The 15,641-nt window shown below is 37.5% G+C and overlaps 1 protein-coding gene across 2 annotated transcripts in view; it reads left to right on the top strand.

The window, feature by feature from the left end:
• LOC120531347 (kinase suppressor of Ras 1-like) overlaps positions 1–15,641 on the top strand; it is a 205,869-nt gene that overhangs the window by 140,312 nt on the left and 49,916 nt on the right. For both annotated transcript variants that reach the window (XM_039756660.1, XM_039756661.1), the window contains exons 5-9: positions 3,008–3,012; positions 4,090–4,159; positions 8,814–8,897; positions 9,622–9,683; positions 12,267–12,376. In XM_039756660.1, coding sequence (XP_039612594.1) covers positions 3,008–3,012; positions 4,090–4,159; positions 8,814–8,897; positions 9,622–9,683; positions 12,267–12,376 — 331 coding nt within the window. The remainder of the gene's footprint in view (positions 1–3,007; positions 3,013–4,089; positions 4,160–8,813; positions 8,898–9,621; positions 9,684–12,266; positions 12,377–15,641) is intronic.

The raw sequence follows: 15,641 nt of genomic DNA, 5'->3' as shown, positions 1-15,641 counted from the left end.
TTGAAAATAATAAAGCAAGTACATCTTGGCATGCAGTATTATCCAGTAGTATAGAAACAATATTCACACATTTGAACATAATGGTCCACATCCGACCTTTTAAATCCAAAGTATCTCCTGACAACAGACACGGCTCCTTTTTTTGGCATAAGTTCTTCTGTATCATTATGTTCAACTTTATTGTCTGCTACAGCTTCAGTTTCGAAATGTTCTCTGTCCATTTTCACTGTGAAATACCTCCACTACCGCATGTACTCCGTTGCATTTGTGTTTAGCGGTGCAGCAATGAAAAAGGTCCCCCTTAAACAGTTTCCCGCTGCTCCACATTCCGAATGTTGTTTAGGCTATGTAAACCGGTGTTGCGGTATAAGAAAAATCCTTATCATAACAAAAATAAAAAACGTTTTTTGGCATGAACCGGTATACCACCCAGCACTAGTTTAAACCCATACTTAAAAATAAAAATTCAAGGATTACAATATCCATGCCCCATTAATGGAAAAATAAAAAAAAATCTGTATATTTTAATTTACATAAACTATTTAAATCTGCTTTTATAACAACATATTTTTCAAATCAAAATGGCAAGTCACATGAATTCAAATTTCACAAACACCCGATGATTTAAAGTTCAAAATCTTTCCCAAAATCTTTTATATTTGTTCCAACTTTAATGCTGCTTGGGCGAAATCAAACTTATCAGATGAAGATTAATCTATTATTTCAGAATTCCTTGAAAATGGCATTCATTATATTGTTTTCAAGGTGTTGCACATAAGTAATCGGGCTTTGTTTTTGTTTAGCCTGGGTACTAAATAGGGATTCGCCATTGACCTGGACTGACCATAACTGCACTAATTACTCATAACTATTCTCACACACCAAACATGCATATTTCTGTGAGCAGACTTATTCCAAGTACTGTGCTGCAAGACAATAATCTCTTTTCATTGTAAATTGGACACTAATTGTGAACATGGTTCCATAGACTGCACAACATTGAATATCTGAAGTGTAAATCATCCTTCAGTCTGCATTGCGAAAAGAGCAGTAATATAGGAATCTTGAATGGCGTGTTACCATTCAATGGACAAAAATAACTAATATGAATAATTAGTAGCTCATCTGACATAATTTTGTAAACCTGGCTACTAATATAGTATATTTCAATAAACGTTTATCAGACTGGGTAACAATTAACAAAGTAATAAAGGATAGTTTAAGCATTTATGAAGTCAAAGTTTGTCTTTTCACATCTGTGGCATGTTCTCTCTTGTATTAATCACTTGCCTTGTTTAATGAATGTATATTTAGTAGACACTGTTTACTTAAGACTCTCAGAAAATGTTTTTACAGTTGGTCAATGGGACAAGAGTCCAAATGCAAAACAAAGGCTTTAAAATTTACCAAGTACATCTACTTTAATATTACAGAACTCACATTTTCACAGCATATGCCTCTCTTGTTCTCAAGGTATGTTTAGGCAGCAAAATGATACTGAAATGATATCATATTCCATATACACAGCAATTTAAAAGACCTTTTTTGTTATTGCTGATGTAAGCATACATGTTCTCTTCTTCTATTAGACTACTGTGAGTGGTGGTGTATTAATGTAATAAGAAATAACACATGGTGAATACAACAAAGACAATGAGAAATAATATATGATAGAAAGTCATAAGTTATTGTCGAGAAGCCTCTGTCTGTATCAACAACATTATTTTAATCTGCTTCAAACTAGAATGTGGTACTCAACAAGGATGCACCCTATCACCGTTGCTCTTTGTAATCACTATTGAGCCATTGGCCATTTACTTTGGAAATTCGTCCTAGATAAAAGGGATAACCAGAGAAGACTTGAACAGAAAATGTTATTATATGCATATGACATGGTACAGTTTTTATCAGACCCACAAACTGTACCAGCAGTCCTTAATGCTCTAGCAGAATTGAACAAAAGTACATTTTCCAGTGAAATCTCTTGCACACAATATTAGAAGGGACACCTTTCCATTTATTTTAGCAGGTCAGTTTAAATACATAGGGGCAAACAGCACAAGTAAATATAAAGATCTTTTTCAACAAAATTTTTCTATCTGCATGTAAAATGTTAAAGAAGATGTGAACAGATGGTTTACCCTCCATCTTACACTAGCAGGGAGAATCGACATTGTCAAGATGAACACCCTTCCTAAGCTTCTTTTGTCTATTTTAGAGCATCCTATATACATTAACAATTCATTCTTTAAGAAATTTGATGCAATTATAACCTCATTTATTTGGAATTCGAAACATCCACTCATCCACAGGACGACTCTATAATGACCTAAAGCAGAAGAGGACATGGCGCTACCTAACTATAAATTTTATTACTGGGCAGCTAATATACAAGCTATAAGGACTTGGAAATCAACACCAATTAATGAACATGCAGAAGCCTCGTCTGCAATAGAAATAAAATCTTGCAGTACTTCTTTATATTCCCAGAAAGACCTAATTGATAAAATTTTAGATTAAGCTTTTAAATTGGGAGAAAGGATATTCTCCCTTTTTTTTTTAAAAGAATTGCTTTTCTTTTTGACTCTCCTATCTTTCTCTCTGGCAGGGGTTGACTTTAGGTTTGTTAAGTTTGACTTCATTGTATGTAGTATTACTTTCTTTGCTGTTAATATAAGTGTTTATTGCATGGAATGTTAACTTCTTTAAATAAAATCTACAAAAAAGTCTTACATTATCTAGAAATAATGTGTGTGTTTAGCTGTTTAATATAGAAGATATTTAATATAGAAGGTACTGTAGCTGAAACAGTGTGTAAATGTTAATAACTAGGATGTGAAAACAAAATTATAAAAAAAAATATGAGCCAACACTAATCCAGATACTTTGAAGATTAAATCTCACTACTCAACTAACTATGTAGAGATCTCATTTATGTTGGGTTACAATATTGGTTTCTTGAATTACTAATATATATGTTTGTTTTTGTTTTTTTTTTTTTTTGCAGATATGGTAAGAAAACATTATCTACATTTGCAGTGATTCTTCTTCGTCCTCTCTAATGCTACCTGGAGGATCTTTGAGCTCCATTAACTCCTTAACTTGTTCACAATATTTGCCTGGCAGTGCTAACTTTGATGACCACATTGTGGGTATTTATGTAATTGTTGTCTTGAGTTACAGTCAGCATTCCAATGATATAAATCATATAATTGGCATCCAGATGTGACAAGGAAGTTCTGGGCCTAAATGCAATCAAAATTAAATGGTTGTTACTGAAATAATACCAAACTGGAAGAAATACGGTGTCTACTAAAATGGCCAAAAAACTGACAAGTGTTCATATCTGCAGTGTTAAATTGAAATGTGAAAGAACAAAAGAGAACCCTTATAGTTTTAATCTAACATGTTTGGTTACATTTATAGTTGAGTCAAACTATTGGCATTAACATGATGCAATATGCCAAGGCTGTTATTTATATGTATTTTCTAATTCTTTCAGGGCACTGCATGAGTAATTGTAGGGATTAACTATAGCTTGGATATGAATGTAAGCATAAGTAGTCAAACAAAACATTGGATTTGGAAAAAAAAAACAAATCTAATGAGTGTGTTAGTTGTGTTCTGAAAATACAGTCAGTATGTTTCTACTTTATACAGTTATAATAATTCACTTGTTTTTATGAGTGGACCATTCAAAGTTACCAACTTTGTGTCATATAGTGAGTTAGAGATGGGAATGAACCTGGAAGCCTTGACGCTTTTCATTTAATGTTTTTCTACAAAGAAGCACTGCCTACCTTCATTAATGAAATGATGAATAGACAAAACTGAAGGGACAAAAAGTAACCAGTTATTCAAAAAATTTACAAGGCAGACAAATCTGAGCAAATTTTTGATTACTCAGCTGTATCAAGTCCTTAAAAAAATTGAAGCTGTTCTATACTATTAGTTCTTCTTTCCCGCCCCTGCTAATGTTCCACCACTTCAGACACTGTTTTATTTAAAGAAAAAAATCTTGTATTTTAGGACACTCTGGCACATCTTGCATTTTAACTACTATTCTTTTTCTATCTCATCTTTTTTAAGATGAATTAAAGGTCCATCAAGGATCACCACAGACACTGCGGAGAGATATTAGGCTGGAGGTCACTCACAGGTAACTTGGCCTTAAATATCTCTTGTTTTCCATTCAGTCAGTATACTAGGGAATCTATGTGTCAATAGCTTGTATGTAATTATGTCATTTTAAAGCAAGTTACAAAAATGCATTATAAGATATTATGTATATTAGTATGAAACAGATGTTTTCATTTGACTTAGGGAAGTTACATTTAGTGATAGAAGTATTACACACGCCTCATATTTTATCATTATTATTTATTACAGTTGAACACTTGCTGCTAACAGAATTCCTAAAGAACAGTGTTAACGTCATCAATGAAATCCATGACAAAAATAGTTATGAAAAATTTTTGCTTAATTTCAGTCAAAGGGGATTATAATGTGATCTTTAGAAGGTAGACTTAGGGTTAGTTATAATCCAAAAGGTGGTGGTGGGGGGGGGTGTGTGTGAAATGAAAATAGGTGAGAGAATAAAGTCATCATGGATGAAATAGCAGGAGGTTTAGGGGTAGTGTGTGATAAGAGGATATCAAACAAAATCAAGATAAAAAACTATTTAACAGTAATAAGGGTAGTGTTGGCATAGGGCAGTGGCTGTCAATGTTCAGTCTTCTGCACCCCCAGTTGCTTCAGTTTTTTGCCCAAGCCTTTTTAATTAAGCAAGCTGCTATTTTCCAGTTTCTATGTGCCTTGAGGATCTTGTGAAGGGAGAGACTGAGGAATTATGAGGAACCAGTAACAGTGTACTGCATGATAACATGCAGTGAATACACTTGACTTGAGCATTCCTAGTTTTCATACTCTTTCTCTGTCTCTGTTTAGCATTCGTTTGCTCAAAGATTGACGCCCTTCCTGCTTCCTGAGCAGCACTTCTTTTCTCCACCCTAGTGGCCCGCTGCTTCTCTTCTTTCGTATGCATCTTTCTGCGTTAAAACTGATTAAGTTAGTTTTTGTGTTGCAATTAACTTAGTACATTTTCTTAAATTTTTCACTTAAGCTGGCACTTAAGTCTTCAATCTGCCTCAAGAATGATTAAAGATATGAAGAGGTAGGGGAAGTGACCGCGAAGGTGGTAGGGAATGAGAACGGCGCCGATACACATGCGCTGCATGGCTGCCTTGCTGCACGATGCCAAGAGTTGATTCTACAATAAAATAAGATAAAAATAAAAAGAGTAATAAAAATCATAACCTCAAAAGCGGATAGTAGACGTCACGTAGTATATGTGTACCAAATTTCAAGTCAATAGGTGAAACGGTTTGCAAGCTATAGGGGATTTAAAATTTTGGACAGACAAACGAACAGCCACGGTAGCGTATTATATAAGAAGATTAGCAGTTTAGAAAAAGGGAAGGAGTGGAAAAGATCAGTTTGAGAATTAGAGAAACTATATTGAGGTGGTACGGGCATGTTTTTAGGCGAAACGAGGAATAGATCACTGAGAGAGTCTGAAGAAGGCCATTCACAACATGGTTGGGGGGAGGGGGTGGAATGAGGGAGAAAAGGTGCAAGTTGGTGGTAGAGTGTTCTCAGTGGTGTGAGACTGGGCTGTGTTGATGGATAACAAGTGAAGAGATTCAGGGAGGTGGATGTGAAGGATAGACCAAAATGGGAGAAACTGATTAAGGCAACTGACCCCCTAGAAAAGGGATTAGCATGAGGGAGAAGTAGAAAATGACAATAACATAATACATATCTGCATAATGACAATGCCTTTTTAAAGAGATTGATTGAAAAAACAAACTTCAGATAGATGACAATTGCCAGCAACCAATTTTTCTCTCTATTTGGTCTATCAGTCCATCTTTCCTGAAGAAGTGGCCTGAGTTTCCTCGAAAGCTTGCATATTGTAATGTTTTTAGTTAGTCAATAAAAGTTGTTATTTTGCTTGACTTCTCACTACGTTCATAATGGCTAACACGGTACAACACCCTAGTACTAGAGTACCTTTTAAAAATGTATTTAAAGTATCAAAACTTCATCATTGGTTAAATATTCATATAGCTCAACGGAAGCATAAGGCAGATCTTTCCTCTGATATGACTTATAAATGTATTAATGGAAGCACAGAATCACAGAGACATTCAATCAGCAGGGCTGTTAAAACAGCATACTTCCTTGCTGAAAATTAAAACAATACTACTAAATTTGTGTCATTTGCTGGGTTTAGAAACCAAAGTAATTTTTATAAGTACAGTGAACCCTCGTTTATCACAGTTAATCCATTCCAGACTCTACCGTGATAAATGAATTTTCGTGAAGTAGGATTCTTTATCTATAAATCAAATATTTTCGCAGTTAGAGTATAGAAAACCTGTTTACGACCTTCTAAATACGTTTTTTAACATTATTAGAGCCCTCTAGACATGAAATAACACCCTTTAGTCACCATTACACTCGTATTACCCAATATATTAGACAAAATAAGAGAAAATAAGACATATTAGACATTACAAATATCATATTACTAGGCGCACTCGCATTTTAAGGCGACCGACTTTTATCCTCAATTTTTGTGCGCTCCATGTGTACATCAGGCATGTAAGTGCAGGGAATGAGAACATCAAAGTGCCCATTCATAACATCTCCCGAAAATCTAAGTTTTTTTTTTATCCCCTCAAGTGCCTGTCCAAAGTTGTACAATGTCAGCCCGAATCTGTACCGCTAAAGACAGATTTTCATGCACTAAATAAGCTATAGATGAGAATAAGCAAGCACCATCTCCCCTGATATTTACTACGCGGTGAGGCATTTGTACTCCATCAACATTAATTACTTCCAGAGACATAATTTTGTCTATTTTTCCAGTGCATTGCGCACAAAAGCAAGGGAACGATGAGAGCACCAGAACTCTGCTCACATCACGTCGCTTTGTACCGACTTTTATCCTCAATTTTTGTGCGCTCCATGTGTACATCAGGCATGTAAGTGTAGGGAATGAGAACATCAAAGTGCCCATTCATAACATCTCCCAAAAATCTAAGTATTTTTTTTATCCCCTCAAGTGCCTGTCCAAAGTCGTACAATGTCAGCCCGAATCTATACCGCTAAAGACGGAGTTTCAGGCACTAAATAAGCTATAGATGAGAATAAGCAAGCACCATCTCCCTTGATATTTACTACGCGGTGAGGCATTTGTACTCCATCAACATTAATTATTTCCAGAGACATAATTTTGTCTATTTTTCCAGCGCATCACGCACAAAAGCAAGGGAACGATGACAGCACCAGAACTCTGCTCACATCGGCGCCGTACCTCAAGCCGCAAGTAGTAAGTCTGTAATAAGCGGAATACCGCTACGCTTTGCACTCACGGGACGGAAGGACAATCCCGAACGCTTTAGGAGAGTCTTCAGAGGTGGTGCAGTATCTTCAGCAGGTGCGTTGTTGGTCTTCAGTGAAGAAGTACTAGGCAGTGGGTGTCTGGGTGCATGGCTGAAGAACATCTTGATAGGCGGTTGCTGGCACTGTCTTTTCATATGCGTGAGGAGGCTTTTGTAGGGTATTGCCATCTTTAATCATATCCAAGAGTTTCACCTTCTCCTGGATAGTAAGCATCTTACTCCGGCGCTTAGTTTTATTGTCAGAAGGCTTAGAAAAAGCAGCACGTTTAGGAGCCATCGTAGGGCTTAGATAAAAGTTCTCTTCTCAGAAAGCGCATGCGTAGTGACGTAAGCGTGTATGAGAAAAAAATCGCGATAGAGTGAAGCCGCGAAAGTCGAAGCGTGATATAGCGAGGGATCACTGTATCATGATAAAAATGTGATTAATGTAGTAGAAGCACAAAGGATGTCTCCAAGTGCAGAGTAATTACAGCAGTTAAGGACAGACTGCTTTAATGACTAATTCTGCATTTCTATAAGGGCGGACCAATAACATAATCTGGTAAGTTACACAAGCACCTTGAAAACAAAGCCTCTTTTATGCTGTTCTGAAATAATTGATTACCCTTTAATAGACAAGTTTGATTTGTTAAACATAGCTTTAAAATTGGAACAAATGTAAAAAAGAAGGGAAACATTTGGAAAAATAATGTATGTGGAGATTTTGACATTTGAAAGTTGAATTTATTTGTATTGTCCATTAAATTGTAAAGTCAGTTTTTTTTTTTATCAAGTTAATGTTTCCTCCATGTGCTAATGTAGACATAAATCTCAAGACACAAGCATGACATACTGATTTTCTCATAAACCTGATCTGAAAACTGTATTGTTACAAATGTAGCTTTCAATAGTTTGTTTAAATTAAAATATCCTAAATATATGTTTTACTCTCCAGTTCATGTGGTACAGTCTTAATATTTCATGTTGATTTTAAGCAGTATTTATTTTCAGTTACTGAATAGAAAATTTTTAGTGAATAATTTTTTATGTGCACATGGTACGATAAATCAGGCCGTCTATGACTGTAGTATTTAAAACTGTACAATTAGTAAAGTAATCAAGCATTAGGGCACTTTTCTTTCTGTTCTCCCAGATTCTGTTTAAAAGAATTTAAGAAAAAAATTAAACAGATTATTTGCATGTTAATACTTGATGTGACAAGTCAATTAAAACCCTGTAATACAGTTTTTTGTAGCCCCAGCATTTAATTATGAAGCTGGGTACACAGTATTATCTGAACAAAAGCTAAATAATTTACCTTATATTTGTGCAAAAAGAAAAAGCTGATTTTCTTCTCTTGTTAAGGTTTTCAACCAAATCCTGGCTGTCACAGCTTTGTCAGGTTTGTCACAAGAATATGATCTTTGGAGTCAAATGCAAACACTGCAAGTAAGTTACTAGATAAGAGTTTCCTCTATCATTTTAATGTTGACAGTTTTAAGTAAGAACAGCTGTTGGTAGCAAGACATGACAGAGTCAGCTATAGGCAGACAGACACAATTTCACACCAGACTTTGTTGCTTGGATAACTGTGATGACATGTTGTTCCCAAGCTTGTTATATTCCAGTACATTACAGTCTTTGATGTTAAAGAAACTTGGGTAAATGAAATGAAATTTTTAATTACATCCACTGAATTAAATGTACAGTTTCGCTATTAGGTTTTCTAGTTAGCCAGTTTTATTGTGCTGTGCGTATAAAAAAAAAAAATGAACCTGTTTCTAACATATGATTTTTACATTATGTACCACGTTTGTAAGAGTATTCATTTACAATGGCAGAGCTGCTATTAATACTTTATTATCTTGACATTGTCTTTAGGTATTTACATTTACTAACATATGAACTACAGTAATTACATTTACGAAACTAAAACATTGGATCAGAACATTACTGTCTAGACTGGAGTCTGACTTGTACAGTTTTCTGTTCCTTCTTATAGTACATAAATACACAGCTATTCCCATTAGAAACAGTTTAATTGCTTAAGTGTAAAATGATATTGTGTGCAGGGCTAATATCTGCACTTTATCCATTGCTGTGAACTGTAATTTGAGTAGATAAACAAAATGTTAGGAGAAGAAACTGTTTTTAGTTATTTATCTTTTTCCAGATTCAAGTGCCATAACAGGTGTACTAAGGATGCACAGTCATGTGGAATATCCATTATCCCATGTAAGTAATCCTATTTAAGCTAGTTAATGTTTAACAATTGTGTAATTCTTGATTATTGTCAGATGATCTTAATGTTTACCAAGTGATGGCACTCCCATTGTGATTAAGAGCTTTGTTAGATAAGTAGTGGGACACATTAAACCCAATATTTCAGATAGTCTGGTCGACCTCTACTTTGCATATTGTCACAACTGGTCCATATATTCCTTGCACTTCATTCCATACTGGCAAATCCTGATACTGATATGCAAGAGAACTATATATATATATATATATATACATATATATATATACTGTATATATACATATAAATAAACTACTCCAAAAAATTAAAGGAACACTTTGAAAACACATCAGATCTCAATGGGAAAAGAAATCCTCCTGGATATCTATACTGATAAAGACTGGGTAATGTGTTAGGAACGAAAGGATGCCACATCATTTGATGGAAATGAAAATGATCAACCTACAGAGCCCTGAATTCAAAGACACCCCAAAAATCAAAGTGAAAAATTATGTGGCAGGCTAGTCCATTTTGCCAAAATTTAATTGCAGCAACTCAAAATTGTACGCAGCACTTTGTATGGCCCTTGTGTTCTTGTATACATGCCTGACAACATCGGTACATGCTTCTAATGAGATGACAGATGGTGTTGTGGGGGATCTCCTCCCAGATCTGGCCCAGGGCATCACTGAGCTCCTGGACAGTCTGAGGTGCAACCTGGTGGCATTGGATGGACCAAACATAATGTCCCAGAGGTGTTCTATTGGATTTAGGTCAGGAAAGTGTGGTGGCCATTCAATGGTATCAATTCCTTCATCCTCCAGGAACTGCCTGCATACTCTTACCACATGAGGCCAGGAATTGTCGTGCACCAGGAGCCACTGTACCAGCATAGGGTCTGACAATGGGTCTAAGGATTTCATCCTGATACTTAATGGCAGCCAAGGTGCCTTTGTCAAGCCTGTAGCGGTCTGTGTGACCCTCCATGGATATGCCTCTCCAGACAATCATTAACCCACCACCAAACTGCTCATGCTGAATGATGTTACAGGCAGCATAATGTTCTCCATTGCTTCTCCAGACCCTTTCACTTCTGTCACGTGCTCAGGGTGAACCTGCTCTCATCTGTAAAAAGCACAGGGCACCAGTGGTGCATCTGCCAATTCTGGTATTCTATGGCGAATGCCAATCGAGCTGCATGCTGCTGGGCAGTGAGCTCAGGGCCCATTAGAGGACATGGGGCCCTTGGGTCACCCTCATGAAGTCTTTCTGGTTGTTTGGTCAGAGACATTCACACCAGTGGCCTGCTGGAGGTCATTTTGTAGGGCTCTGGCAGTGCTCATCCTGTTCCTCCTGCCCAAAGGAGCAGATACTGGTCCTGCTGATGGGTTATGGACCTTCTATGGCCCTCTCCAGCTCTCCTAGAGTAACTGCTTGTCTCCTAGAATCTCCTCCATGCCCTTGAGACTGTGCAGGGAGACACAGCAAACCTTCTGGCAATGACACGTATTGATGTGCCATCCTGGAGAAGTTGGACTACCTGTGCAACCTCTGCAGGGTCCAGGTATCGCCTCATGCTACCAGTAGTGACACTGACTGTAGCCAAATGCAAAACTAGTGAAGAAACAGTCAGAAAAATGAGGAGGGAAAAATGTCAGTGGCCTCCACCTGTTAAACCATTCCTGTTTTGGGGTCATCTCATTGTTGCCCCTCTAGTGCATCTGTTGTTAATTTCATTAACACCACAGCAGCTGAAACTGATTAACAACCCCCTCTGCTACATAACTGACCAGATTAATATCCCATAAGTTTCATTGACTGTATGCTATACTCTGATTAAAAATGTTCCTTTAATTCTTTTGAGCAGTATATATATATATATATATATATATATATATATATATATATATATATATACAGTATATATATATACTGTAGCTCAGCATTTAGCACCAAAGAACTGGTTAGATCACATACCCACCTACATTGAAGGAGGTGCAGTGGCGAGGGTCAGAATCTTTATATTTCTTAGAGTCACCATAATTGACAACCTAAAGAGGCACAACACATCTTGGCTCTCATCAAGACCAGCACCTTTACTTTTTCAGATGTCTGTGCAAATATCAGATTTGTCCATATATGATCATGTGCTTCTATAGGTGCACAGCACAGCCCATCCTCTCTGGCTATACAATATTGTGATACTACACCTGCTTTACTCAGAACCGCAAAGTACTACACTGGGTGGTAAATTTGGCAACAAATATTACTGGTAGACAGCTTCCTTCTCTAAAGAATTCATATGCACTTACACCACTAGATACAGGGACAGGTGTTACAGTTGATGATACTAATGCTATTACTTCAGGTCATAAGGTTACTAAACAGCCATTCAACTGCATGAGGGTTTCTTATATATGTTTTATTCATTGTCTCTTATGTATTCATGTTTTTTTGTAGATATTATACTATTGCTGTGAAAGTAGGAATGCCATTGTGCTATAGTCAAGTGACAATCAGTTTGAATTTGAAAGTGAATATACTTTTTAATAATCATGTAACTCTTTTTCATCCCGCAGTACCAAAGATTAGAAGAACAGAATCTGTTCCTTCTGACATTAACAATGCAGTAGTCAGAACTGCAGACCCACCACAGTTTGGCACCCTACCCAAGGCTTTAACTAAGAAGGTATGACTAATAAATATCATGAAATGATAATATTTTAAAATGTAAAAATCACATAACAACCCTGATTTCAAGCGCTCATTTGTAAAAACAATCCCTAAAACTGAGTCTGAGTTATCTAGCGCCAGTTTTCTTGAGCAAAACGTTTGCTTAAATTCCCATTTGAGCACTATATGTTTTGAAATAATGCTTCATATATAGTACAGAAGTGTTTGTGCCTTTTTAAGCTTCACATATTTAGAACCAAATCTAATGAGCTCTGTAAAATGGTGTGATGAGTGGTTTTTATTTATTTATTTTTTGATACTGTTACTATGCAATGATATTCTTCCTGGGAGCTCCAGCATAATTTAAGCATTAACAATCTGTTAGCCCTATATACAGCAGGAGACCCTGCAGAGCTTTTATGTGCATAAGCTTGTGTTGTGTGGTTTCTCTGTAAAATAACACTATAAAGTAATATTTAATAAGTATTTTGGAGTGAAGCGGCATTTACATTTATTTTCTGTGGAATCTAGCTGCTGTATGTTAATAGCAAGTCTTTCTCCCCCGAATCAGATACTTAAATATTTGTTTGATATGCAGCACAATCCTCTTAAATTATTAAAATGTAATTAAAAACTCTCTAAAAGGTTGGCCTTAATGCAGTTCTTCAACAGTATTTTTTATGAGAAGAGAAAAATTCAGAATACTCATGATATAATAGATAATGACATTTTCAGTGTTTCACAATAGGAAGGTCAATAAACATGAACATTAATTTTAGAATTCCGGTTTGCAAAATCTATACTAATAAAAGGCAAAGCCCTCACTGACTGACTGACTCAGTCATCATTAATTCTCCAACTTCCCGTGTAGGTAGAAGGCTGAAATTTGGCAGGCTCATTCCTTACAAGTTACTTACAAAGGTTAAACAGGTTTAATTTCAAAATTCTACGCGTAACGGTCATAACTGAATCCTACTTACGTACATATATACGTCCATAGCCTGCAGCTCGGTCGCCGTGTGAAGCAAAGTTGCATACTCCATCACCACACCTCCCACGTAATTGACTGCCTGCCCATATAAGGCCGTCCGTCAGCAGCAATCCAAGCTGACGCAGCTAGACGGAAATAACTTTGTGACACTGCCGCCAAATACTCACAGAAAAATCCACAAGTTAATAGACATGCTGTTTCTAAATACTCGCAGGCAAATCCATAAGTTAATACCGGGAATGTCTGTTAAACATCTTAGATTAACAAGTAGCGATTTGGGTGGTGAGATGTCTATCGATGTGATCACCATCAATCTAAGAACTGTCATTTACTGAGTGGTTTCCATGCCCGGAGATGCCACCTGCCTTTTCCATTCTCTGTGTTACATATTGCACGGCCATATCAGGCTCAATCTTGATATCCGGAGGAACATTGTGTCTTATGTATTGAATGACTGGGACAGGTTCAAGGTGTGGACTGATGACAGTACAGGAGATAATTATACTACACAGGGGCACTATAAGAGTGAAATGCTTAAGCCCTTCACCTATGCTTCTTCATGTGAGTTAATGGCTGCCGCTGAGTTGTTCGGTTGTTATACCTTTGGACAACCGCCAATTCCTCTTAAACATCTTAGATTCACAGGTGACAATTTCAGTAGTGGACACTTTGATGTTTATTAATGTTTAAACTCTCAAAAGCTGGATGCAAAGTTATCGATGAATCCGGCTGCATGCTTACAACGCTTGACAGATGCCGAATGTCACTTCAACACAAGTCCTGCAAATACTATTGTAACTGAAACAAACCAAAAAGTGGCAACAATTAGAAAACCCTCAAAACAGGACTGGTTTTACATGTGGAGGTCATTTCAAGTTTCTCCCTCTTGATCTTTTTTGGCTGGTTTTCCACTCGTGCTAGTTTTGGCTTGAGTAATCATCTCTACTGGCAGTATGAGGCGATTCCTTAACCCTACAGAAGTTGCACAGGTTGTCCAACTTCTCCAGGATGGCACATCCACACGTGCTGCAGCAAGAAGGTTTAATGTGTCTCCCAGCACAATCTCCAGAACATGGAGGAGATTTCAGGAGACTGGCTGTTATTCTCGGAGAGCTGGACAGGGCCGTAGAAGGTCCTCAACCCATCAGCAGGACCGATACCTGCTCCTTTGTGCAAGGCGGAACAGGCTGAGCACTGCTCGTGCCCTACAGAATGACCTCCAGAGGGCCACTGGTGTGAATATCTCTACCCAAACAATCAGGAACAGACTTCATGAAGATGGCCTGAGGGCCCGACGTCCTGTAGTGGGCCCTGTGCTCACTGCCCAGCACCGTGGAGCTCGACTGGCATTTGCTCAAGAACACCAGAATTGGCAAGTCCGCCACTGGCGCCCTGTACTTTTTACAGGCGAGAGCAGGTTCACCCTGAGCAGCTGTGATAGACGTGAAAGAGTCTGGAGAAGACAAGGAGAACGATATGCTGCCTGCAACGTCGTTCAACATGACAGGTTTGGTGGTGGGTCAGTGATGGTCTGGGGAGGCATATCCATGGAGGGACCCACAGACATCTACTGCGTAGGAAATGGTGCTCTGACTGCCATAAGGTATCGAGATGAAATCCTTGAACCCATTGTCAGACCCTACGCTGGTGCAGTAGGTCCTGGTTTCCTCCTAATGCACGACAATGCCCGGCCTCATGTGGCAAGAGTATGCAGGCAGTACCTGGAGGATGAAGGAATTGAAACAATTGAATGGCCTTCACGATCCCCTGACTTAAACCCAATAGAACATCTGTGGGACATTATGTTTCGGTCCATTAGGCGCCGCCAGGTTGCTCTTCAGACTGTACAACAGCTCAGGGATGCCCTCATACAGATCTGGGAGGAAATGCCACAAGACACCATCCGTCGTCTCATTAGGAGCATGCCCCGACGTTGTCAAGCGTGCATACAAGCTCGTGGGGGCCACACAAGATACTGAAAAGCATTTTGAGTAGCAGAAATTAAGTTTTTGAAAAAATGGACTAGCCTGCCACATCTTCATTTCACTCTGATTTTAGGGTGTCTACACAATTGAGCCCTCTGTAGGCAGAAAACTTTTATTTCCATTAAAAGACTTGGCATCCTTTTGTTCCTAAGACATTGCCCTGTCGTTATTTGTATAGATATCCAACTTCATATTGAGATCTGATGTATCTAATGTGTTTCTTTAAAGTGTTCCTTTAATTTTTGTGAGCAATAATATATATATATATATATGACAACAACACTCATATCAAAGACAAAACAATT

This window comes from Polypterus senegalus, chromosome 6, assembly GCF_016835505.1.
Source record: "Polypterus senegalus isolate Bchr_013 chromosome 6, ASM1683550v1, whole genome shotgun sequence".
NCBI lineage: Eukaryota > Metazoa > Chordata > Cladistia > Polypteriformes > Polypteridae > Polypterus > Polypterus senegalus.
This window is presented reverse-complemented; position numbering and strand designations above follow the sequence as displayed.